The sequence below is a fragment of the Acartia tonsa genome, chromosome 2 (assembly GCF_053477335.1).
Source record: "Acartia tonsa isolate MP-2025a chromosome 2, ASM5347733v1, whole genome shotgun sequence".
In the NCBI taxonomy this organism is placed as follows: domain Eukaryota; kingdom Metazoa; phylum Arthropoda; class Copepoda; order Calanoida; family Acartiidae; genus Acartia; species Acartia tonsa.
Window position 1 is genome coordinate 26,782,700 of NC_137261.1, and position 25,697 is coordinate 26,808,396.

Here is a 25,697-nt window from a genome sequence, read left to right on the forward strand (position 1 = left end):
TCATTTTGAATTTCTTGTCGGAAATTGGTGTTTAATTAATGCTATAATTGCTATATTTATGCTTGCATAGGAGTATATACTTGTGTGTGTATTTCGAGTAAGATATTGCCAAATAGAAAGCAAAGAAATATGGCAACGGAAAAAATAACCTCCTTAATTTTTCACCCTTTACAACCCACTAAATAGATATAGTAAATAAAATAGTAAAATAAAAATGTTAGTTCTAACAATTAAAAAATGACAATCCTGATGGTTTGGTCAAGACAAAGAGAGGAAACTCCTTCATCTGAGTAAATACAAACATTTGCCATCTTAATCTGAGGAAAAGAAATTTCACTTGAAAAATCTTAATTACTAAGTAATACAAATATTCAAGTAGGTAAGAATTTTTAAAATTAAAGTAAAGCGTAAGCAAACAAAAAGAGTATGAAACTAAATATTAGGCTAAACTTATCAATCATCTCTTCGTTCTAAAAAGTTTAAACAAAAAAATGTTTGGTTAAAATATAAAGTTTTCTTGAGGTAGTGTGCTTTTTTTATTGCATTATTTACATATTGCTTTTTTCAGATCTTATTAATAAAAATATCTTTTGATTAGGTTTATCAAAAAGTTTAATTATCAACAATTAAGTAATAATATCACATGCTGTTTGTGTCCTTAAAACAACTTAAGGTTTGGTAAAAAAAAAAAGGGTCAATAAATGCCATCTTGAGAAATTTTATTTTTTATCACATACAAGTTATTTCTATTTTTATCTTTAATACACTTCGATGTTGAAGTGTAACATTTTGTTAAACTCAAATATTTTGTTTGTGGATAAATGCAAGATTTTTAACAACCTTTAACAATTTCATTTTGGTAGAAAAGATTTAACTAACAACTATAATCATTACTCATTGGGTATTATGTTTCCTGTACATTTCTTTTTCTGATGCATTTCAGGAAAATATTTTATTTCAGTGGTTAAACTATCAGGACATTAAACTGGAGTCCTAGTTTCTTTGACCACAACATCTTACACGTCCCTTCTTTTCATTTCTCATCTTAACAAAATAACAATAATAGGTAACTAAATCTTAATTATTGTTTTTTATTTACACATATAAATTGTCAAAAATCTTCAAAATCTTTTAGTCATTATATTTATAAAAAAAAAGAAGTAGAATACTTACATTTACAATATCATCTAAACTCTCCAAATGGTTGATTTTGTTTTCTAAATAATCAATTGCAATTTGATTAAATAATTCTGTTATATTTTCTCCCGTCTTACTTGAGGTTTCAAACAGTTTGGCCTAAAAAACTATTGTTGTAATATTTTTAATAACCAATACAAAGCTTTGTTGATAAATTTGGACTGTCTTGACCATCCATTGATTTGATCACTAAACAACTTATATTCATCTACTAAAGTATTTTGAGTTTTTTTTATATTCAACAACTACAATCTAATCTAACAATGAACAGTATTTGTTTCTTTACAACAATTTCCTTTATGCTATCTGCTAAATCTGTTGTTGTGTGGTAATCAACACATCTGTCTTTATTTCTTCCCTATCATCAACAAATCAATCATATCAACAAGGACATCAACATCCATTGCATAGGTAGGCAGGTGTCATATTGCTATACGCATTTGTACAGTAAAGCTTACGCGGAATTAAAATCATAGCATATCTAATGTTGGTAGAATTAGACCTGCCTCCAAAACTGTGAAATTGTTTATTATATTAATTTTGGCAACTACGCGATATAGTTTGATGGTTGCATAAAGAATAAACCTTTAATGATTGATTGATTGCCTTGATGAGATCAGTTTTAGTGGCACAAATATAAATACTGCAGTCTGGCTCTGTTTTAGATAACTCCTTGATCCAAAATTTCACCTGAAACAAATAAGACTCATTGAACTGCCTACAAAAGTTTGTCTAACTAATGATACAATTCAGAATATTATAAAAGTTAAATTGAGACAAAATAAAGTAAATATCTTGTTAAATAAAGTCTTTAAATATATTTAGTAACATCCTAGGAAGTTAAAAAGTATCAGAAAGCTATATAAATATTGTCTTTCAATGATGTTAATAAATGTACATGTACATAACACTTGGTTTTATGACGAAACAAAAAGTATTAATTTAAGTATGCATACCTTTTCCCAGCTTTCGGCATCGTTTACGGCATAGCAAATAACAGCTGCCTTAAATAAAGAAATTATAAATTCCAATTAAATTATTGCATAATAATTATAATAAATGAATAAATATATCATATAAAATATGCTTGTATTATTATTAAAATATATAGAAAAACACTTTCTTAAAAGTAAAACAACATTTGTATATGTACCTTGGCGTTTCTGTAATACATTTTGCTCATAGCCTCGTATCTCTCACTACCCGCGGTGTCCCACACACCTAGTACCATATCTTTGCCTTTCACACTAAAAATATAAATATCATTGCTTAATAAATCTTTTTAGAACAAAGTAGGTATATTATTCTCGGAGCATAACATACTAACTGTTTTTTTTTTATTGCAAAAGTTAGCATGTAAATTTAATTCTGGAGAGAAAAAATATCTTACTTGACTGTCTTTTCTCCATAGGCAGCCCCGATTGTGTTTTGATATCGATTTTCTCCGGCAAACCTAAAAGATTAAAACTTCCTTGGAGTGCAAAAATATAGTATTATATCGAGATCTTGTCGTTAAATGGCTTAAGTACAAGATATTTGATATCTATGCATAAATGTTAAATACGTACCTACTAACGTTTTCGCTTACTAAATCGTTTTAGGAATCTCCATTTCAGAAATCATAAAATTAACCAGGATGTCTTTAAAACGTGAAAAAATATATTTGAGAATATTTATATAATATGAACTTTATAAATAGATTTTAAAAGAATTACGTTGATGTGATTACTGGTACTTAATTTCTCAAGAATCATATGAAATTGACAGGGCAAACCCAAAGGGGACTATCCACGAACGAGAGCAAGTGATTCTTAGCACCTTCCAGCATTAATCCATAGTATATTTTTTAGTGAATATACTAGGTTTATGTTTAATATTTAGTTTACTGACTAAAAAGTTAGGTTTCACCGTGGTTTAATATAAATAAAACTTTGAAATATTAAGCATTATTTGGTGCAATATCATCAACTGTTTTGATGAGTTCAAACTGTTGTTTAAAAGCTTAATGCAAAAGTATATTATTATATGTATATTTAAAAAAAGGGTTGGTTACTTGTAATATTGTAAACAGGTTAATAAGTGTATTTTTGTAATATACAGCATTTGATACTTTTCTCCAGTGTTATTTATTTTGTCCTTTGAACTTAACAAAGCGTTTGTTGATATTGCATCAAAAAAGGCTTTACATTTTAAAGTTTTTTTGTATAAAACTATGGTGAAACCAACTTTTTAGTCGATAAACCAAGTATTAATCATAAACCTATTATATCCACTAAATAAATACTATGCTGGATCAATGCTGGAAGGTATTTAGAATGAATTACTCTCGTTCGAGAAAATCTATATATCAACTAACCTTTCACTCAAAAATCTCTCGACCAAAGAGGTTTTCCCTGAATATTCCTTACCCAGCAGGACAACTTTGATATCAATCCGCATCATATTCATTGTATTTTTTCATTAATAAAAATTAGATCTTCTCATTTTTAGTAAGTTTTTTTTATTGTAACTTATTTTTATTTCAATTCTTTGGTTTCAGTTCATTTTTAAAATCTGAAATAATAAATCTTGATAGAAATTAGAGAAAAAGATAATATCAATAATTTCGTAATCATTAATTCTGAGCTTTTTTCACTAAATCTAACAAAAAAAAGGTTTTTATAACTTTAACGAAACAAAATCTAGGTACAAATTACAATTTTCTTTGAAAAAGATCCAAAAATTACAATTTAGACAGTAAATCTCCCGAAATATATAACTTATTTCCTGTCTTTTTATGAGTCAGTGTCGAAAAAGTGAAAAAGTGAAGTGAATCTCTTTTGTTTCTGAGGAAGAACAGCTGATTGAGTTTATGTGCAAATACTCTTTGAACAATCTTTCCCCTTTAGTTTATGACATCGTTACACTTTTTCATAACGAAATAAGAGGCATATGAAGGTAGCGAAGCTTCTACACGTAACAAATATACTAATACAACAATAAAATATGTATTAGAGAAGTCAGTTTAATAAAAAGATGAGAAAAGTTTTTTTTTAATTTCAGGTACGTCTCTATTTACGTTATTTATTTGTAGCCAATCGAAAATTACGTTTTCCCTAGAATTAATCTTTGCTTTCATAGAATATCTCATTATTCGCCTACTAGGTAATTTTCATAAAAAGATACCTTCAGAATTATTTTCTAACTTCTTGGGAAAATTTGTAAAGGTAAAAAATGTTTATTTGTCACTTTTATGACGAAAAAAGTTATTGCGCGGCATTCAAAATAACCCCGCTAAATTGAAAAATAATTATATTATTTTTTGGAAAGAAAGGCAGCTTCAAAAAATTAGATTTTAGACACAAAAGAAGATTTAGATGTATATAAAATCACATTTCAAAAATTTTGATAAGAAAATATATATAACTTCATATCAATTGAAAACTGTTTTTTGATGATAAACAAATGATTTTCGAATTTTTATGTTTTCAAAATTGCCAAGCTATATTCATAAAAGTACAATTTTACATTCATAATAAACTAATCCTGACCATAATAATAAAAAAGGTTAAATTTTTATTGGTAGAGAGTCCTTTCATAGTTTAATCTTGGTTGATCATAAATCTGTTTTTTTTTCTGGAGGGAAAGGGTTAAAACTGTAATTTAATGTTTCTAGGTCATTATATCAATAAAATACATTACAATTATTAAAAAAAAATATATTTAGTAGCAGAAGCTGTGCCTGTAAGCAAAGCTGAATAAATCCTAAGTCCTACTTTTTCATCCAAATGTGAAACTTTCTTTTAAAAATATGTCGTCTTTGTTAAAATCGTCTTCATTTTCGCCGAATTTCGGTTTTACTCTCAATATTGTTGCCATCTTGTATTCTTTGGGGACAAGTGAAACAAATGTTATTCTCATTTTCTTTAAGAAGCATAAAACATTAAGAATATTTGCCTGATTCATTATTTTAAAGCTATTGATTTTTTGTTTACAAAAAATTAAAGTTTATAAGTTTTAAGATTGATATTAAACGTTTTGGCCATATTAGTCAGTGGTTGAACCGTCTGTCAACATGTTCCAACAATGGAGGCGCAGTTCTAAGTTCACATACACTCAAAAAATACATACACAACATTTTGCCCCCAATGATTTTACACTTTTTTATACTTGATTGTTATTATTTATCATAATTATGCTAATGACAGCTTTTTAACAAGCAAAATTGATGTTTTTACCGTTATAAATTGATATGCGTTATCTTGGTTTTATGTTTTTTGTCACTGAATTTGACAAAAATTTTGGAAAGTTTTTTTTCAATTTTTTACTTTCATTATTTTCATGGTGAAATAAACTTTATTTAACATTTATTTATTATTACCTGTTATTATAATTTTCTTTGAATTTTTGTTTAAATTAAATATTAATTACATCCAGAACGATTATTATTATCAAGTATAAAACGAATTTACTAAATATGAAAACCGGTCTCAAAATTTTAGTTTCTAATGTATATTCTAAATTTCCTTTTTAGTCGCAATGACTAAAAATTATTTTTATGACAATTTACGCTTTTAAACACGTTTTTATTATTGTTTTAGACAATTTTATGACAATTTACGCTTTTATATACGTTTTTATTATTGTTTTGATAGTGAATATATATGTGTGTTTTTTCAGAATAGACTTAAAACATCCATAAAGATGAACATAATAACTTAATAAAGTTATAAAACCGGACTAACAACAAACAATTTGCTGCGAATCAGCAAGCTGAAAAAATCAAAATTAAAACATTGAATTGTTACATATATGTGATTTTTATTTTGTTTCTGGGACCATCATTTAGTATTGGTCTTCAGAATATTCAGAACAGGAGGCTATAAAATTGGTAAGTTATCAATTAGTTTTAGTTGAAAATATATTTTTAAAAATAGAATTAAACAAGTTAAAACCTGTTTATTAAAAATACAAATGAATGTGTTATTTAGTAGGCCAAATAAGAAACTTCAGGTTTATCCAAGAATAATTGATATCAACTTTTTCTCTGGTGTTTAAGTTTATTTGCAAGATTGTTGTTTTCACAGGTAGTTCTGGAAGCAAATCTAGGTCAAAGGGACGATATCCCGCACCCCCTAATTCAGCTTCAGGTTAAAATTTTTCATACTTAAACATAAACATAAAATATTTATTTCAGTCTATATTAGAATACAGTGATAATGACAGATTATGAATATTTACATATAACGGTTTTATTTAAAGCATTAATACTAGATATTTAGCACAAGAAACAGGATCTAAATCAATAATAATCAAAGCTTTATTCAAGTTTTTAATGTTATATATCAATACTAAAACTTAATACAAACTATTTTTGTATGTAATTGCTTCTTTAGTATGTAATAGTTATTTCTTGCATCGTATTATAAACCGCTTTCCGCAGATATGGAGTGTACAATTATTAGATTAAAACCAGTTTATTTAGCCCCGAGGTACCGAAGGCACGGGCTAAAAAAATGGTTTTAATCTTATGATTGTACATTTCTATATTCGTAGATAGCGGTTTATAATACGATGCTAGACATAGTTTTTTTCGTATTGATGTGAACCGGTTTCTGTCCACCGGATTCGAATGAATACGAGAAAACATATTTATTGTATATATATACCAGGAACCTTAGACAGACAAAGTTATCGGAGTATAACACCAGATATCAAACGTTGCAGCCCACCCTCGACACCAGGAACGCATACACACTTTATAGTTATTTGATTTGCTTTGAACTTAATGTTAATAATACTTGATATTTAGTTATTTTGATTTAAATATTCTTATAATCAAGAAAAGATTACATTTATTAATGAGATAATTAATAATCTTGGCCTGTAATTAGAACTTTGAACACTTTGCTGTGAAAAGCTATTGCCCTATTTACACAAAACAAAGTATGTACATTGCGAAATAAATTGATTGTTTAAATTTTAAAAAATGTGTATGCCAACAGGACAGAAACCCCCAGTAATAATCAGTAGCCCCGTCTCACCTGTCCAGAACAGGATGGAAGATATGGAAACCACAGACCCAGACTCAACTACAATAAACAACTCAAAACAGGTAAGTCGTTAAGATTTTATTATACAGAGTTTTTAGATGTCTATCTGAGCAACTGCAGTCACCTATTTTTTAAGTTTAAATGATGCTTATTATTTTAGAATTCAAATTGCTCAGAATGTTTGATAACTTTTAGTTTTAAAACATAATACCATCTTGTGTGGATAGTTTGAAAATGCAAAGATAAACTTAAGCTTCATCTACTTTTGAGTCGTTGAATCCAACTATTTTTGTAACAAACCAACGCAATACGGTTAAAAGGGCAATTTGTTATACACTAGCACACACAATCGCACACAGCATAATTGATTGTTTGTGCCTTTCTTATTAATGCATTTAAAATTGTGGATTTTTTTTTAGGATGAAGCAGAGCCTATTGAAGAGGATGTCCCTGTTAAGGCAGAGGAAACAGAGGAGAAGGAAGACGATGACGAAGCCAGGGCAGAGGCAACTTTCAGGTAGGATACCAGCAATGCCTTTATTGAATCAAACACAAGAATAGAAAGCATCAGTATTATTTGATATAAAACTTGTGAAAATATTCATATGTGCATTTAGATATCTCCTTTCCTACAATTTTAGTCTCATTAAGAAACTATGTATTATAGTACTGTCAGTTTTATTGAAATATAAAATACTAGCGGCTTCGCCCCTAGCCTCTAGGGGCTTTGCCCCAAGAGGTGATAAAAAAAAATTATGGCGAAAATCGTAAAGGACCATGGAAATCTCCTTCAAAAAAAAAAAATGGGGGGAGGGATTTTTTGGTTTTTGGGGGGTTGGAGGTGTCCCACCCCCCCAAGAAAATAGCTTAAAACCACCACAGGACCAATAGGTAGATACCCTGAAGAGTAGAATCCGATCGGTTCAGTGGTTACCAAGATCTTAAGGGACAGACAGACGGACAGACAGACATCGTTCTACTTTGTATTATAGATAAATAATCTTTTTATTTCAGGTTTAAAGTTGAAAACCTGAGCAAATTGCAGGATTCTGTGCTCTCCCCTCCCTGTATAATTAGAAACCTGCCATGGAAAATTATGATCATGCAAAGATCTTCACAGAATGGGGTAAGAAATTAAATTGAAAGAAATTAAAAGTTTAATATTTAATTAAGACATTTTTTTCTGTTTACATGCACATTGGCACAAGCAACAATCTGAATAACCATTCTCACAAACAGTTGCAGAGCTATTATCAAGTGTTTGTAATAGATCATTTAGCTTCTGATTTTCTGAATAAGAAGTTTTACGTTTGATTATATCTAATATACTGGTTGCTTTGTTGTTGTTGTGCTACTAATAGCCATAATTGTCTTTAATATCATTAACTTGTAATTTCTTTTTTATGAAACTACGTTTTAAGAACCTCTGTTTTTTTCAAACAAGTGTTTTAATTAATGAAAAGCAAATATCACTTCTCATAAATTATCTCCCCTATAAAAATTAATAATGACAGTGCTAAAAATTTCTTTTTTGACCAAGTATCCTTAATAGTAAGTCCTCTTTCTATATAGAATAAAAAACAACTTATGTAATTATAACTCCTATATTATTTATTACTTTAGGATCGAACCCAAAAAAGCTTGGGATATTTCCTGCAGTGTAACGGTGAGAGTGAGTCGAGCGCATGGTCCTGTAACGCCAGCGCAGAGCTCAGGATGTACAACCACAAGGACGACAATTATTTCAAGAGAAATATCGACCACATATTTTACTCAAAAGAGAATGATTGGGGATTTTCTATTTACATGGCGTGGAACGATGTGCTTGATCCGGATAGAGGCTTTATTAAGGTACAGTTATTTTTGTTGTGAATTTTAACCATAAAGAAAAATTATCATTTGCTATACAAAGTTTTTAAAGTTTTAAATAAATAAGAGGAGTTGGGTGTTTGTGTAGGGTCATGTCAAATATGTTATTATATTAGGGATTAGGCCAAATTGATAACCATTCGTGAATTTACCCCTTTACGACAACGATAAAAATGGTTTATTATCTTGTATGTATGTACTTAGGTATTAATCTTAATTATTGTATAGGATGATTCCGTGATATTTGAAGTAAAAGTGAATGCAGACGCTCCCCATGGCGTGTCATGGGACAGTAAGAAGCACACTGGGTATGTTGGTCTCAAGAACCAGGGCGCCACTTGTTATATGAACTCACTTCTTCAGGTAAGACCCAGCTTGTACCAACAACGACAAAGGGGGGGGGCGAAAGTGACACTTTTTGAAACCAAAACTAAAAGTCAAAGGAACTCAACTAAAAAAAAGTGTTACAGGTCTGACATTTTGCATGGCAGTTGCTTTATAGGGGTACAATATGGAACTGTGAAAAAACGGCGGCGCAACCGCCGAAAACCGCCGAGAAAAGGCAACAAAAATTACGGCGGGAAACGGCGGTTTTCGGCGGTTGCGCCGCCGTTTCTTCACAGTTCCATATTGTACCCCTATAAAGCAACTGCCATGCAAAATCTCAGACCTGTAACCCTTTTTTTAGTTCAGTTCCTTTGTTGACTCTTAGTTTTGGTTTCAAAAAGTGTCACTTTCGCCCCCCCCCCTTTGGGGAAATTCATGAAACCTATATGTGATTTTTAGCTGTTGTTGGTTGGAGGGGGTGGGTGGGCAACACATAGTAAATTGACAACCTTTTTTTATCTGCCCCCCAAATACTATTTTAGATCTATTTCGAATGTTGGCTATACTTTATTCCTGGTTAACACCTCAACTTTTTGGTTGAAAATATAATATTACATACACTATTCATACGATATAGATAAAGAGAATGTATTATAAAAGTATTACTGTAATAATGTCATAATAGCCACACTAAAGTCAACACGTTTAAAAATGGGCCATATAACGATGGCTAAATATCATTACTACGCCACAGGAATCTTCTACGTATGAACGGACCTAAGAAACAATCTAAATAGAGAAGTGCTTCGCCTATTTTAACTCCTAGTTAATATTAATCATGTAATTTTCTTTAGGTTTTATACTTTACAAATGTTTTGCGGAAAGCTGTGTACAAAATGCCAACAGAATCAGATGACAGCCAGAAATCTGTTGGTTTGGCTCTGCAGAGAGTTTTCTATGAATTACAAACTCTAGATAAACCCGTTGGCACCAAAAAGCTAACAAAGGAATGTACAAACGTTATATTTGAGATGAAATAATATCTTCTAATCCTTATATAAAAGTAAAAGGATGACCGTCTGTGTTTCGAACAATCTTGCCATCCGCGGAACCGATTATGGTTCCCCTTCTCATAGGCCCAAGGAAGATTAAAAACTAATTTGGGGAAAGGTACCACCACCCTCCCAAGAGAAATTGCCCCTAGAAAAAATTACCCAACCTACTCTTTCTTTTTAACTAAAACTAGGTGCGTAACCGGTGTTTCCTAATGGTGGACTTTTAAAACCATATGTCAGGTTTGTTCTAAGAAAATATAACGTTTGTATTTGAACAGAGTTTTGGTTGGGAGACCCTTGAAAGTTTCATGCAGCATGACGTACAGGTATGCATTCTCATCCTGAAATCTTAATTGATAATCCAAATTATTATTCACGAAATTACGAACCCCTACTGTAGAATGAAATTAAATGTTGCCATAGTTTTTAAGCCAACGAATGAGAAAAAGTGCATGGGAGATTAGTATAATGTTCCCTCCATCCCTGTTCTATTAGCACATAAGAACATGAATTGAGACGCAAGAGGATAATTTTATCTCTATGATGATGAGTATTTTAATTGTCAAGATAGTGATCCTTAAATATAAATACAAATTATGGTATATGTTGGTTATTTAATAGTTATTAATAAGCAAAATTATCTTTTAGCACGCCGTTTTCAGAAATAAAGATTGATAGCAAAAATAAAATTATAAGAATACCTATTAACAATAACAGTTAGGTACTCTAATTAGATTAAATATTTTTTACATTATTAGGAATTTCTACGAGTATTATTGGACAAGCTTGAGATGAAAATGAAGAAAACATGTGTTGAAGGAACCATTCCAAAGTAAGATTTATTCAAGCTTGTCCATAATATTATTTTGAATGTCTAGGGTGTTGTTTTTGCCGAATGCCAAACAGACATACTCAAATGATTAAATTAAAATATAATATATAGAGAGTGGGTTTGTTAAGAGATTGGGTAAAACCCAGTGATTTGTACATTTTGAAACATCACAGAAAGCTATATATATAGCATCCTATGAACATTTATTTATTGGGAAAAAATTTCATATATGCATGTTGGTGACACTAAAGTATTCTCGAAATCTGATTTCATTTAATTTTTGGTTGTAAACTTTTAAGATACCCCTTATCAAACTAACTTTATTGTGTTCGATAAAACATTTAATTTTTTATCTGTTTAGATTGTTTGAGGGTAAAATGTTGTCCTACATTCGGTGTAAGAATGTTGACTACAAATCTACCATGTCAGAAAGCTTCTACGACATCCAGTTGAACATCAAGGGAAAGAAGAGCATTGTCGAGTCTTTCCAGGATTACATACAGACAGAAACATTGGATGGTGATAATAAATATGATGCCGGCTCATTTGGTTTACAGGTGAAAATTTTACATTACAAATTAAACTGGAAAAAGATTTTGTTAACAAATTTTTAGATTTCTAAAAATTACCTAAATAGGACAAAAACTTATGTGCAAGATTTATTAGTTCATATTAATCTTTAGGACAACGTTTTAGAATACCTTCTCTCAAAATACACCATCAATCCAATCTTATTTGATTTGGCGTAATGAATGCACAAGAGACGTGTATTTAGATGGCATGCGTGCAAATTATTATCATAAGAATAGCTTTGCCATATGGATTATTTCAAATTACAAAAAATACTATAACAACGCGCAGTGTTATGTATTTAAAAGGGCAATAGATTGATCTATTTTAAAGATTTCCGAACTTTCCATTTTTAAATAAAGGCATAAAAGTCACCCATTTCCAATAGATATTAATTTTAGGAGGCTGAAAAGGGAATCCTGTTTGAAAACTTTCCTCCCGTACTCCACCTTCATCTGATGAGGTTCCAGTATGATCCTATCACAGAGAACCCGGTCAAGTTCAACGACAGGCAGGACTTCATCAAAATTAATTAAATATCTTTTTTATAAGTCTCTTTTTTAGGGTGTATATTTTTTTTATAATCAATCAATCAATTTCTTACCCCCATCCCGAACATTAAGTTTTTTTTCCAAAGTATGAAATGAACCTGACCAAGGTGAAACTTCCATGTAAACTGTTTACTTAAGAATACTTGGATAGCCAACCCTGATATAATCGATTTTCATGGTTTCTTCGAAAATTGGTTAAATTTAAAAAAAAAATTAACATTGTTAATTTCTCTAGATGATATTCTCTTGAAACATTAAATATTTATCTACTGTACATTTAGAAAATAATGAAATATTACAGTTACTCAAGAGTCCTTTCTAGTACATTATTTTTAAGTCAATAAAAATGTTTCTCTGAAATTCTAGAATTTACCAGAAATTGAAATGCAAAACATAAATAATTTTGTAGGATATGTTTTTCTTGGCATTCCATAAAGTTAAAATAAAAATATTACTTTGCTCCAAAACTTATTCTCCAGCTACGGGAATTACATTCTTTCTCATTAATTCTAGGTACACAAAACTTATTTTTTTTCCCTTTATAAATTTCAATTTACACAGGACACATTAGGGTTTCTTTTAACTAAGAGGTAAGAAGTACTATTTATGTACTCGAAAGATGTTAGAAAATAAAAAACTACTGTTTATGTTTGATATACATTCATTCTTATTTATTATTTATACAAATTTTTCTCTCCTCTCACTTGCATCCTACATTTAAAGATCAAGTACTAGATGAATTTTAGATTTATACGTACTAGGTACTTGGAGTTCTTTTTAAAAATGAACTATTAATTTGATGTTATGAAATAAAAAGAATTGAATTTTGATGAAATGATGTCATTAGATGCGAGTTTCCCGAACTCTTGGATCTGAATGAATTTATCCAGGACAAGCCAGGTGCCAACAAGGACGATATGAAATACAAGCTCCACGCTGTCCTTGTTCACAGCGGAGACAACCACGGGGGCCACTATGTGGTCTTCATCAACCCTCTCGGTGACGGCAAGTGGTGCAAGTTTGATGACGATGTTGTCAGCCGGTGTACAAAGAAAGAGGCCATAGAACAGAATTTCGGCGGCGATGGTGATGACACAACTGCTGTGCGACACTGCACCAATGCCTACATGTTGGTGTACATCCAGCAGACACGACTCACAGAGATCCTTTCCTCCGTGGGCGAAGAAGACATTCCGGAGGCATTGAGCAACAGGCTACAGGAGGAGAAAAAACTGGAGGGGATCAAGAGGAAAGAAAAGGCAGAAGCCTATCTGTACATGAATGTGAAAATAATTCTTGAGGATTCATTCTACGGCCACCAGGGCAACGATTTGTTTGAAATTGAGGGAGCTAACATGCTGGAGTTTAGGGTGAAAAAGAGTTCTACTCTGAAAGAATTTATGGCCATGATGTCAGAGGAGATGAAATTCCCTGTGGAACGGATGAGACCCTGGCCCCTGAACAGCCGGACCAACAACACGCTGCGTCCCTCACTCACAGAGATTGAGGATGGAAACAAGGCCATGTCTGAGGTTGCAGAAAACCAGGTGATTTTATTTATGAAAGTTTTATAGAAAGGGAAACGAAATTTGAGGAGTCATAGTAAAATAGTGTAAATAGTACATTTTAATTTTTAACTTTTTGCATCTTATTAATTGAATTGAGATCAAAACAAATAACGATAAAATACAATATTATAATGGTCTAAAAAATGATTTATTCCTTTAAGCTTCCTAATACTTGTTAAGGAGAACTTTTAGCTTTCTAGTGTGATTCTAAACAGTAGGAAAACAATATTTTATTTTAACTCTTCATAGTTGGTTTTCCCTGTTTTAAATGTTCTATTACATACAAACAAATTAAATTGTGTTCTATTAAAGTAAGAATGCTAATTGACCGTAACATAAATATTAGAGCCGATAACATGTGTCTATAATGTTTATAAAATATTTTGTAAAGCTTAGATCAATCTGATACAAAAGTAACAGAATGTCTGTCTGTAGCTTAGGTTTCCGCTAACAGATGGACCGATATGGTTCTCTTTTTACATTGAAGCTTCTTTTAGGCCCAGAAAAGGATTAAAAATATTTTAGGGGAGGTTACCTTTAAACTCCCAAAAATTCACCCCCCCCCCCCCCATAAAAAATACCCTCTCCTTCCCTCTATAAATTTGATTAATTTAAAGTACTAAAATTTAAAGTTGTACCAATCATTATTTGTTGAACTGTTGTACATTTTTCAGACCCAGTGGATAATCTATCTGGAAATGATGACCCCTGAGCAGCCAGGACCCAGCCTACCAACTTTTGATAAAGACAAGGATGTCATGCTTTTCTTTAAATATTATGATCCTGCTATGAAGAAAGTAAGTGCTTCCTATCCTTATAATAAAGTAAAGGTATCTCTGCATGTCTGTATGTAAGAATTTCGCTGTCGCTGATATGGTTCTCCTTTGCTGAGTAACTTCTCATAGGTCCTGGGAAGGTTTATAACTATTTTGAGGGAGAGAAACATATCAAGAAAGTATAATTTGTTGTTTACTTATAACGGAAAAGAGTAAATTTTTCGCTCGTCTCTTGTCTTGAATCTCATTTATGTAAAGAAGACACAAGAATATATATTTAAATGTTATTATATTTAGTTACACTACATGGGACACCTGTACTTGTCAATATCCACCAAACTGTCATCTATCCTGCCTAAACTCTGCCAGATGGCAAATATTCCTACTAATTCAAAGTAAGTTTTATTTTTAGTAATTCTTGGCTGGAAAATTTACCTACTCGACTATTTCAAATTGTCTTAATTTGGCGAGGAAAAGGAAAAAAACTGCAATGCCAAAGGGGACTATCCACGAACGAGAGCACATGATTCTAAGTACCTTCCAGCATTGATCCTAAGTATTTTCTTTCAGAATATAATTGGTCACCATATCATTAATGTATTGACGAGAAAATTTATGTTTCACCATATTTTTTTTAGGTATTTTAATTGATTTTGAAAACTTTTATGAAGCTCATTCTTTTGATAAAATGGATATTTGATGATACTTATGTGAATACTCGTGTTATATAGATTGTAAATTAATCCATACTAGCATAAATTTAAACATACATATGATATATAGTAAATGTGCTTTTAACTTTTTTTTAATTTTTATCATTTGACAACATGGACAATTAAAGACACCCCGAACTCAACAAAATGTTTGATAGAATTTTGACTAAAAAACCTGAACATTTTTTTACTTTTCTTCAACTTGAAGTGGTGAAACATAAATTTTCTCGCCAATATATTAATTATTAGTGGTGACCTATTATATTCTGAAAGAAAATACTTAGGATCAATGCTGGAAGGTACTTAGAATCACGTGCTCTTGTTCGTGGATAGTCCTCTTTAACGTTCTAATCCTGTTTTACAAGTCTAAACACATACAGTAGACTACAGTAGTTAATGAGATAACTTTCTAATATATTGCAATATTAATATATCTTAATGTCCATTCGTGTGATACTTTAAAAAGATTTCTTATATGATTTCTTGCACCATGACTTTGATGCTATACAAATATCGAAAACTTAATAAGAAACCTTCAAAATACTTCTTATAAAATCTTTTAAGGAGTAGGTAAGTATTCGGTAACTTTCCATTTTTATTCATTTGTGAAACCATATGATACTAACCTTTAATATTTTAAAGATCTCCCATCAGTTAATTTCAATTTTTGTATTTTTATTTATATCCTAATACGTATTATTTTATAGTATGTATTAGCAAAAAATATCTAGCGTCAACCACACGTCCATTAGATATATTCTATGAAGAGTAGAACCCAATCGGTTCAGCGGTTACCGCTAAATTAAGCTTCAAACAGACAGACGACGTTCTACTTTGTATTATAGACTAGTACCTAGCATATTGGGGCTCTGTTTTCATAGAGGAATAGAGGGCATAGAAGAATAGCTTAAAACCATCCTCAGTCTTCAAAATCTGAAAACAAAATATCCTACAACCATCACAGAACCTATGTGAAGCTTCCCTAAGATAGGGAACCAAATCGGTTCAGTAGTTAATCAGATCTTAGCCTCAGACAAAAAAAAACTTTCTACTTTAGGTATATTTTAGATAAAATCTAAGAAATTTGAAATAATTTTTGTTTTAGACTTCTGTTATGGGAGGAGATAAAGCCAAATTTCACTGAACAGATTAATGATGTAGAACAGCCTTTAGAACATATCCTTGAAGAGGTATATACAGTAGGATATATAAGTTGGAAGGAATTTTAATGTTAGGGGGAGATTTGAAAACTGCATCAAATTTTAAGGATTTTTTTTATAAAATTCGTTTTTTGTATAATACTTTATCTAACAGCGGAAATACAATTTAAGTTAATTAATTTTGACATCTGTGATTGATGAATTGAAAACTATCTGCGCTCTTATTGGAGAAGCTTCAGTGTCGTACATCATTCACCCAATCAGAGCGCAGGTAGTTTCTAATCCACTTATCCTATTGGTCAAAATTAATTATCTTAAATTGTATTTCCGCTTTTAGATAAGGAATTATACAAAAAAACGAATTTTTATAAAAAAAAATCCTTAAAATTTGATGCAGATTTTAAATCTTCCCCTAACATTAAAATTCCTTCCAACTTGTATATCCTAATATACAGTTATTGAGATATTAAACATTATATTTTGAAGTGTACGTAATTTTAGTTTTGGAGGACTAAAATTCTTTTCATCTTTAAAATTTATATTTTTGTTTGTCTTTTGGGATTGTATGGCTATTGGCTAAGGAATATTTCTTTATCGCATCGTATTATAGACAGCTTTCCGCTGGTTGTAAAAAAAGAATTATTAAAAAATATTATTTTATTATTTGTGGAAAATTGTCTATAATGCGATGTGATACTTAAAAATCATTATTTAAGCGGATATTAATCTGCTTTGATGCCATGCTGGAACAAAGATTTATGCTTTGTTAACTTTTCCAGTATGGATTCGAAACTAATAGGTAAATATCCCCTGGATTAGAACCGGTTCTCAGCTATTCTGAAAAATAATGTGTAGCATCGTATGACCAACTTTTCCACAAATATTAAGATAAAAATCATTAAATTAATACCCCAAGCGGCTGTAGGCCCGGGCTAATAAAACTGATTTTAGTCCTCTAATTTTTTTTCTTCGCGGAAAGCTGTCTAAAATACGATGCGATGAATAACTAATGTTGATTATTTTAGTTGATGGACGGGGATATAATAGTATATCAGTTAGATGTACCACAACCAAATGATTATGAACTGCCAACAGCTAAAGAGTATTTTAAGGATCTTTTCTACAAGGTAAGAAATGAATTCTTATTCACATGTTCCAGATATATCCAGCGGTTTCCTTCAAAGTATCTTGTCCAGCTCAGGAACAAATGGGGTGGGAGGTGGAATTAGTTTTGTTGTGTGTTTGTTAGCTATGTAAGTTCTGTAAATATGGTACAGGATATCCCCGCAGGGTTATGCATAGAAAACATTGCCCCTCCTCACCCCTTGATTTCAATCTTGTGAATTGTTTTCTGTGCCCGATAGGCACTTTCAACCATATGATTGTGTCGTAACAAAACTTAAAAATTTTAACAATTAATGTTTGAAGAGAGGGCAAGGTATATAATATGGTTGCGAACTTTAAATACGGGAAATTACATTATCCTTATTGATAAGAAACGTTGAAAATCTTGTAACATATTAGTATATATATTTCAAAGAATTTTAAAAAAATAGGATGTTTTCCAGGGATCTAATGGGATAAGCCAATGGCCGATAAATTAATGTACATCCTTAAAGCCCCCCTTCTGTACATTACAATTAGTGGTTAAAACGTTAAGACACTCAACTTAATAAACCTTCAATAAAATTTTATAAGTCTCCGAAGCTGTTAAGCCAACGAATAAGAATAAGTTTTTATAAAATTTTGGGGACTAGTGAAATAAACATCCCATTGCCCCCCCCCCCCTCACTGGATGTTTTCAATTCACATTTATATCTTTTTATCACATGTTTGATATACTAGACGGTTTTTGCTGCAAACTTTTACGTTGATTGAAGCTTAAACCATTCCTAATTTCCTTCGCTAAGACTACATGCAAAAACAAATGAATTTGGTATTTAAAAATTTAGAATTTCACAAAAGAAAAAACAAAATATTAAATGTTGAAAAGAACATTTGATCTGAAATATAAAATTCTAATTCTATTTAATCTTGTGTAAAACTTACAATAAGAAAATATATTCCTCGTTTCTCAATTTAAAAAGTCTTGAAAGTTTAAATTGAAGGAAAATTTCTTCGACTGCTTTAATAATTGAGTTAAATCCCATTTGTCTGTTGATGGGATAGGAATTATCAGGAATTAAGTGATAAGAAATTCGACAATTTCTTGATTCTTTATCAACATTCATTCTGTTTATTTTAAGAAAAAAATACAAAAATTATGCCTTGCTTCAGAAAAGTGCAAGATATTGATATTTATCATAATTTTGCCACAAAAAATGTTTTTAAAAAGCGTTTCAAAGTGTTGTAAAAAATAAAAAGTACATTAGTTTAGATTGCTAGAAATTTGCCCTGGTTCTTATTTTTACACTTTGACTTTACTTAAACCTCTTGTATAAAGTTTGTATAATCACGTAAATTTCTACGAATTTATTGCAGGGCTTGAAAGCCGTGTGTTAGCCACCTGTAAGCCTTAGGGAAATCAACCCTTTACAATTTTAAAAATCAGCTAGAAGTTTAAAGCTGACCCAAATATGGCAATCTATCTTTTAAAAATAATTCGAAGCATTAAAACGGGTTTAAATGCATCGTCGCGGGCTTCGTCGAGACTGCCGGGCCCTGATCTAATGAAACTTCTAGACATTATTTAAAGTTTCAAGAATATGATTTAATGTTAGTAAACAATCCTTTTATTTCTGGAATTTTAAAGGGAGAAAGAGATGTGCTGAAAATGGATTGCCTATTTCTTCCCTAATTTCCAAAGTTGTACAGCAGATAACCCAATTATTACAAACGCTATTTTCAGCTACTCCGGTCAAAGGGAAAAGCGATAAAAACGCAGATAACCCAATTATTACAAACTCTATTTTCAGCTACTCCGGTCAAAGGGAAAAGCGATTAAAACGATTTATACATTAAAAATTTTAATTTTTAAATTATAAATTTTTTTGGAAGTTGAAGCTTTTTTAGCTAGTAGTAAGTATTGAGATAGGACGCGGAAGCAAGGTACACTTTCGGAAACTAAAATTCAGTACATCGAGAAAGATGGTCGAAGGTGGGGATAGGACAATAGAAGATTAATTAAATCTCTCAGCCATCATGTGTAAATTGCCTTCGGTAAAAGATAAATAATGGGGATAGAAAGGGTTGTAAATTATTTTAACCGTCATTATCCTCTCCCTCCCTGAGTTGCGAGATACTCAGAACTGATGATTCTTAGGGTTGAAGAAGAGGGGGGGGGGGGGGGTGAAGGGGGATGATTTTAAAAAGGGGTTAGTAAAAGAACTAGAGCAACAGAATTATATTTTCTTTCCAAACTTCTTTCTTTTTCTGCAGTGAGTTGTAAAAGAAAAAAAAATAGTTTTACAAGATACCATTAATTTTATATCAAGGTTTTACAATTCTGTTAAGTGTTTCATTCAAATCTGCACCATTGGAAAAGAATTTGCATCATAGAATGAAAACATTATTTTCAGTCTTAATTGAAAAAGATATTCTTAGACTAGTTTCGAGCGAAAATTAGTGGGTATTTTGTTTCTCAGTTTTAGTTCAATTGAGCTAAATTTACGATAAAGAACTAAGCATGAAAATTTTAAAAAATATACCCAAGGATTTTTATATAAAGTATCATAATTTGAAATTAAATGCTTAAACAAAAAAGCAAACGTTTATGTTCATATGTCATAATTACCAAAAGGTATGATAATAATAAATCATTGAATAGTGTGATAAATGTACATCTGTGTTTTTAGCATATTTTTGTTGTCATATTTTAAATACACTTTTAACTCAAATAAAAAACATTCTATAATATTTAGACAAAAATCCCTTGTAATTTTTTATAAAACCGTGGTGGAACTATTTTTTTTCTTTAACAGAAATCTTGTAAAGTTTTAAATAGTAAATAAATATTTTTAAATTGATAGTAAGGATTTTCAAACAAAGGCTAATAACTAATATTTCTTTTTTAGGTGGAAGTAAATTTTTGTGATAAGAACAAACCTTTGGATCCTGGGTTTACATTAGAACTATCACAGAGAATGAATTACGACACGGTAAGATTATTTATATTTTGAATTATTTTAAGGTTTATTTGTTAAGTTCAGCCCCTAATACCCCTTTTCTCTCTGACAATACATCGTTGTAAATCTAACTAAATTGTACCATTTATTAAGTGATTGAGTATATAGAATATGATAATGATTTCAAAATAAGAGTGGAAGGGTATACCTGTGTTCGCTTGTAAATTTAAGGGAACTAGCGATGTGTAATCTTAAAATGATGAGCTTCTTATGATCAATATAACGTCTATCTACTTTGCCTCTCACCTTATGCGTCTGGTTTTTTTTGTTGTTATTATTAGATAACGAAAAAGATTGGAATTTCTTCTATCCAATCTATTCTTCAATTCTTTGTCCGTCCTTATGTTTGTCTGTACTTGTTTTTTAGTTTTACTTTACTCATGGAAATTGTCATTCTTGATAATAAATCTATAAATATAGATGTGTAACCATACAACTTCCTGGATCCCCCTGTTGGGGACCTTTTTTGTCTGCTATCAAACTGCTTTCTGCTCTTTTGTAGTACCTTACCTGTGTTAATATGCCCGACGCTATTGGTTGATTTTCAAAGACCCAATTGAAAATCCACACAGGGTTCACGGGGTGGGGATATACAATTATTTAACCCCTTTCTCCTTTATTGTTTTACTTCTAATTTCTTAACATATGCGCCTTTTGTAATGTAGACAGTTTAATGTACCTCCAACTAATATTAATCTTTTGTAAAATGAAATATTAGGTATAAATTTTGTTTGTGTAGTCGCTGGCTTGCATACATATTATATATAACATGTTTTGCCAAAATTGTTTTAATATTCTTAGGATCAAGAGATAAATATTTAAGCTAAAATTTTACAATTGAATAATAGATTACCTACCTGACTTTTTCAAACCCGATTATTTGTGCTAGGTGTTAGTAATGGATATAGAATATACGTGGATATTATGACGGGGGGTAAATTAGGTTGTTATTAAGGAACTCATATATTGGTCAGTTAGTTCATTCAACAGGAGGTGAGGGGATGGTGTAAAGTGGTTGGAATGTGAAAATATGATGTAACATCAAAATGATAATATATCCATTTTGTCACTAGGTTAAATTCAGATAACTTCCCTCATCCCACATATTAAATGTAACATTGAACAGTTTGAAATTATTAGGAAGGGGTAGTACAATTGCAAATAAATTATTCTTTCTAAGGATGTCTTAACAAATTCTGGGGTTCCTCAAAATTTTGGAAGTACATTATATTTCTCCCCAACCATTGAAACCTCTTATTTTACCTCTTTTCCTCTTCAAATAAAATGCTTTGACTTTCAATCTACTAAGCAAGAATTTTACACCATAATTGTAACATGGTGCTTAAATTAAAAATAAGTAATAATGATAATAAAATATGGTTTGCTATCTTTAAACATCTTTTCTACATGGGGGTAATTAACTGTTTTTTAATCCTTTCTGTGTTATTAAATACATTTATATAATTCCCTTATTATTACATTATAACACACATTAAAACTTGAAATAACCAACGCATTGTATAATTTTGGTTTTCGTCCTCAAACTTTGTAAATATTACCAACATAGAAAAGGGGAGATGTGCCATAAATTCCGCAATAATTGCCAGTATATTTTCAACCATTTGAAATATATTTAAAAAAGAGGTTTCATGGTTTCAATGATGAAGATGAGTGTATACAAAATGTATCTCACCCGCTCGTCGTCGGGGAGGTGTAGGTTCGAATCTTGGCCTGACACCGCATCATAACTAAAGACGTTAAAAATCGTTCTTACTGCTACTATGTCAGGTGCGCGAGAAAAATAGTTAGAGTAGGGGGGAATGCCTTGGCCCATAAAAATGGCGCAACTCATTACCATGCACAGTTAGGACTTCTCAGACAAAGGTCGTGCAATCAAAGGGTTTTTTTTCTGTTGGATGTTACTCAACCTAATTCTCTTTTGTGTTAGATTTTTCATAATGGTTAGCTATTTACAATGCGGTAAAATATGCTTCACAAAAAATTATGTTTAACCAAAAAGAGGAATTTAGTAAAATTTGCATAAACCACATATTAAACTTGAAACGTAACTTGATCGAATTATTATTTTTAGAATTTTATTTTATATTTTACAAGTAATCAAAGATCTTGAAAAATGTTCTTAAACATTTATGAATCATAGTGGCAATTTATTTTCTATTATTTTATGTCGTGTGAAATAATATGATAGTAAACAATACCTACATCTCTTTTAATTTTATTTGTAAGTTATTTATGAGCCTTTCTTCCCTTATTTGTTTCTTATACTTTTTTTTGTAGATGAATACCATTCCAAGTATCTAAACTAACCCTGTCCCCGCCATAAGCCCCCTTCCCTTATCCTCCAGTTGACGACCCCGGACACGAAAATAGATTACGATCAGCCAACATAACAACCAATGACATTATCTAATAATGTTATTTTTTTAGTTGGCGAAGAGAGTTGCAGCGTATCTAAACACAGACCCATGTCTCCTTCAGTTCTTTAAAACCATTAGCTACAGAGATGGACCTGGACAGCCCCTCAGGTAATATAAAACCATTAGCTACAGAGATGGACCTGGACAGCCCCTCAGGTAATATAAAATTATTAGCTACAGAGATGGACCTAGACAGCCCCTCAGGTAATAATCAAAACAAAACATTCATTTAAAAAACGACCAAGCTAATATTACTTGATTCACTTCCAGGGGTCGGCACAAGATTCATTTTTTCCCCTGCTGCAAAATATTTCATTTTTATCCCTTCGTAGGTTTTTCACCTAATGCAAGGAGGGGAAAAATGATTTAATTTTAGTACCCTTAATTTTATTCATTTTCCCCCTCTCAAATATTTTTCTTGTTTCTTTCTCCACCTCCCCCCCCCCCCCCCACCCAAGGAGGTTAAAAAATGGAAAAAATGTTTTCAGGCCTGCTTATTTTTTCATTCCCCACCCCTCTTTAGTAGGGTATTCCATGCCGAATATACACCCCTGTTTACTTCTACAAGAGACAAATTGAAATTAAAATGAATGCTAAAATCATGACGTTTAATAGCGTATTATTTTTAAAAACTTTAAAATAAAATTAGGGAAAAATAGTTGTCTTAATATTGTCTTTTATTTAGATGCAACTTTGAGGGAACTTTGAAAGATATCATACAGTTTGTGAGACCCAAACAGGTAATACAAACTAACTTTCTTACAAGGTAGCGAGGCTACTCTGTAATCTTTGCATGTCTGTACTTTTTTATACATTAGATAATCATTTGTTGCGCCCCTAGACTATAGGGTAGTCAGAGGAATGTAAGAAAAAGTAATCAATACAGTTCTGAACTTTAGCTTTAGACAAAAAAACTTTCTTACAAGGTAGCGAAGCTACTCTGTAATCTTTGCATGTCTATACGTTTTTATACATTAGATAATCATTTGCTTCGCCCCTAAACCTTATAGGAGGGCGAGGATGGTATAAAAAAGTAATCAATACTTTAGCTTTAGACAAAAAAAAACTTGCTTTTTTAAATTATAGGATCTCAGTATTTTTTGTTTTGTTTTAGTAAATATTTAATACATAACAAAATACTGACTACCTATTGATTATGGTTTAATAGGTACTCCAGTCTATATTTTTTTTATCTTTCGTTCGTTAGATACTGTTGGATTAACTCATACTTATTCTTCCACCAGAACAATAAGTTCATTCAACCCATAACCATTTTTGAACCTCATTTAAATTGGGTATTTACTATTTAGTTTCTGTATGATGTATTTATATGATGTAAGAATAGTGTACAATCAGTACTATAGATATCTATTAGTGAGCTAGAGAATAATTATAATATTATGTGTATAACTAGGTGAGAAGAGTGTACTATCAGTACTATAGATATCTATTAGTGAGCTAGAGAATAATTATAAATATTATGTGTATAACTAGGTGAGAAGAGTGTACTATCAGCACCTGCAGATATCTATTAGTGAGCTAGAGAATAAGAAACAGTTTAAGTGTATCTGGATCTCAAGTAATCTGAAGGAGGAGAAGGAGATTGTACTCTATCCAAACAGGTAAAGCTAAACAGGATAGATTTTAGGTTGTTTAATGACAAAAAAATGGCCTCAAGACTGACTCAATAGGGCTTTGATGTTTAGTCAAAGGGGTAGTTGCACTAAGTACATTTAAACTTCTGTACAATAGTTTAAACTACACCTATAGGACATATAATTATAGTTTTAAAAATATTAAGACTTGAAAATCGTATTCTTGTGATATATGCAATTTATGTAACTAGCTTTTTTTTTTAAAAACAGCATGACGACTAATCAAGTGATTTCTAATTGTTTGTTATTTATTGTAAAAACAAAATCATATATGTTTGATGGTATAATTGTAACTTATGCTAGTAATCATTTTTCTGAAATGCACTTCATGCAAATATCCCTTTACATTCAATTTCAAGACACCAATCATAATTCGGTAGTTACTGCACTTGAATTTGTTTGGTTTTAAATGTATTTTCAATAAAAACATAGACCTCAATATGTATGTACTTTCATTTTTTCGTTCTACTACATTTATTCCAGATAAATTTAAATATGTGCATACTTTAATGTATTTTCTAGGTTCAATCTTCAAAAATATTTTTTTTACCAAATTCACCATGTCTTTTATGGCAAATTGATAAATTGACACACAAAGACACACAGTTACATCTGTTTTTAACATGTCCTAAATTGTTCATTTGGTTTAGTTTAGTTGAGGCTAACTTTCACAGCTCTTTTATACCTTTCAACCCCAATTAAATTATCCACCCCCATATCATCTCTTCCTCCCCTTATACCATTGGCCATGGTCAAGTATTAGGAAATAGAAAGCTTAAAGATATATATTAAATGTATAATAAAAAGGATAATATCAATTAATGATATTA

At 30.8% G+C, this 25,697-nt stretch overlaps 2 protein-coding genes across 9 annotated transcripts in view; one reads left to right on the forward strand and one right to left on the reverse strand.

Annotated features, from left to right (window-relative positions):
• Window positions 1-224: 224 nt before the first annotated feature.
• On the reverse strand, window positions 225-3,997 carry LOC145307745 (ras-related protein Rab-24-like). Of its 2 annotated transcripts, XM_080150223.1 has the most exons (8): window positions 3,554-3,997; window positions 2,588-2,650; window positions 2,351-2,444; window positions 2,154-2,201; window positions 1,804-1,887; window positions 1,492-1,555; window positions 1,174-1,295; window positions 225-1,044 (listed from the first exon to the last, which is right to left on the reverse strand). In XM_080150223.1, exons 1-8 carry the CDS (start codon window positions 3,643-3,645, stop codon window positions 994-996), a joined length of 618 nt encoding a protein of 205 aa, XP_080006349.1. In that variant the 5' UTR covers window positions 3,646-3,997; the 3' UTR covers window positions 225-993. The 2 variants fall into 2 exon arrangements, with proteins under 2 accessions (XP_080006349.1, XP_080006350.1); XM_080150224.1 differs by lacking the exon at window positions 2,588-2,650.
• A 1,860-nt stretch (window positions 3,998-5,857) lies between these two features.
• The window catches only part of Usp7 (Ubiquitin-specific protease 7), a 29,640-nt gene continuing 9,800 nt past the window's right edge, over window positions 5,858-25,697 (forward strand). For 6 of the 7 annotated variants that reach the window (XR_013875736.1, XR_013875742.1, XR_013875754.1 and 3 more), the window contains exons 1-22: window positions 5,858-6,067; window positions 6,264-6,326; window positions 6,849-6,917; window positions 7,179-7,291; window positions 7,649-7,746; window positions 8,244-8,355; window positions 8,853-9,080; window positions 9,327-9,461; window positions 10,280-10,430; window positions 10,757-10,806; window positions 11,239-11,312; window positions 11,674-11,869; window positions 12,284-12,393; window positions 13,281-13,980; window positions 14,676-14,798; window positions 15,075-15,172; window positions 16,596-16,680; window positions 17,676-17,777; window positions 20,664-20,747; window positions 23,223-23,320; window positions 23,898-23,952; window positions 24,707-24,834. Coding sequence is in view for 2 of the 7 variants with exons in the window: in XM_080150233.1 (XP_080006359.1) it covers window positions 7,235-7,291; window positions 7,649-7,746; window positions 8,244-8,355; window positions 8,853-9,080; window positions 9,327-9,461; window positions 10,280-10,430; window positions 10,757-10,806; window positions 11,239-11,312; window positions 11,674-11,869; window positions 12,284-12,393; window positions 13,281-13,980; window positions 14,676-14,798; window positions 15,075-15,172; window positions 16,596-16,680; window positions 17,676-17,777; window positions 20,664-20,747; window positions 23,223-23,320; window positions 23,898-23,952; window positions 24,707-24,834 (2,684 nt within the window). In the remaining 5 variants the exon portion in view is untranslated. The remainder of the gene's footprint in view (window positions 6,068-6,263; window positions 6,327-6,848; window positions 6,918-7,178; window positions 7,292-7,648; window positions 7,747-8,243; window positions 8,356-8,852; window positions 9,081-9,326; window positions 9,462-10,279; window positions 10,431-10,756; window positions 10,807-11,238; window positions 11,313-11,673; window positions 11,870-12,283; window positions 12,394-13,280; window positions 13,981-14,675; window positions 14,799-15,074; window positions 15,173-16,595; window positions 16,681-17,675; window positions 17,778-20,663; window positions 20,748-23,222; window positions 23,321-23,897; window positions 23,953-24,706; window positions 24,835-25,697) is intronic. The other variant, XM_080150235.1, reaches the window with a different exon arrangement.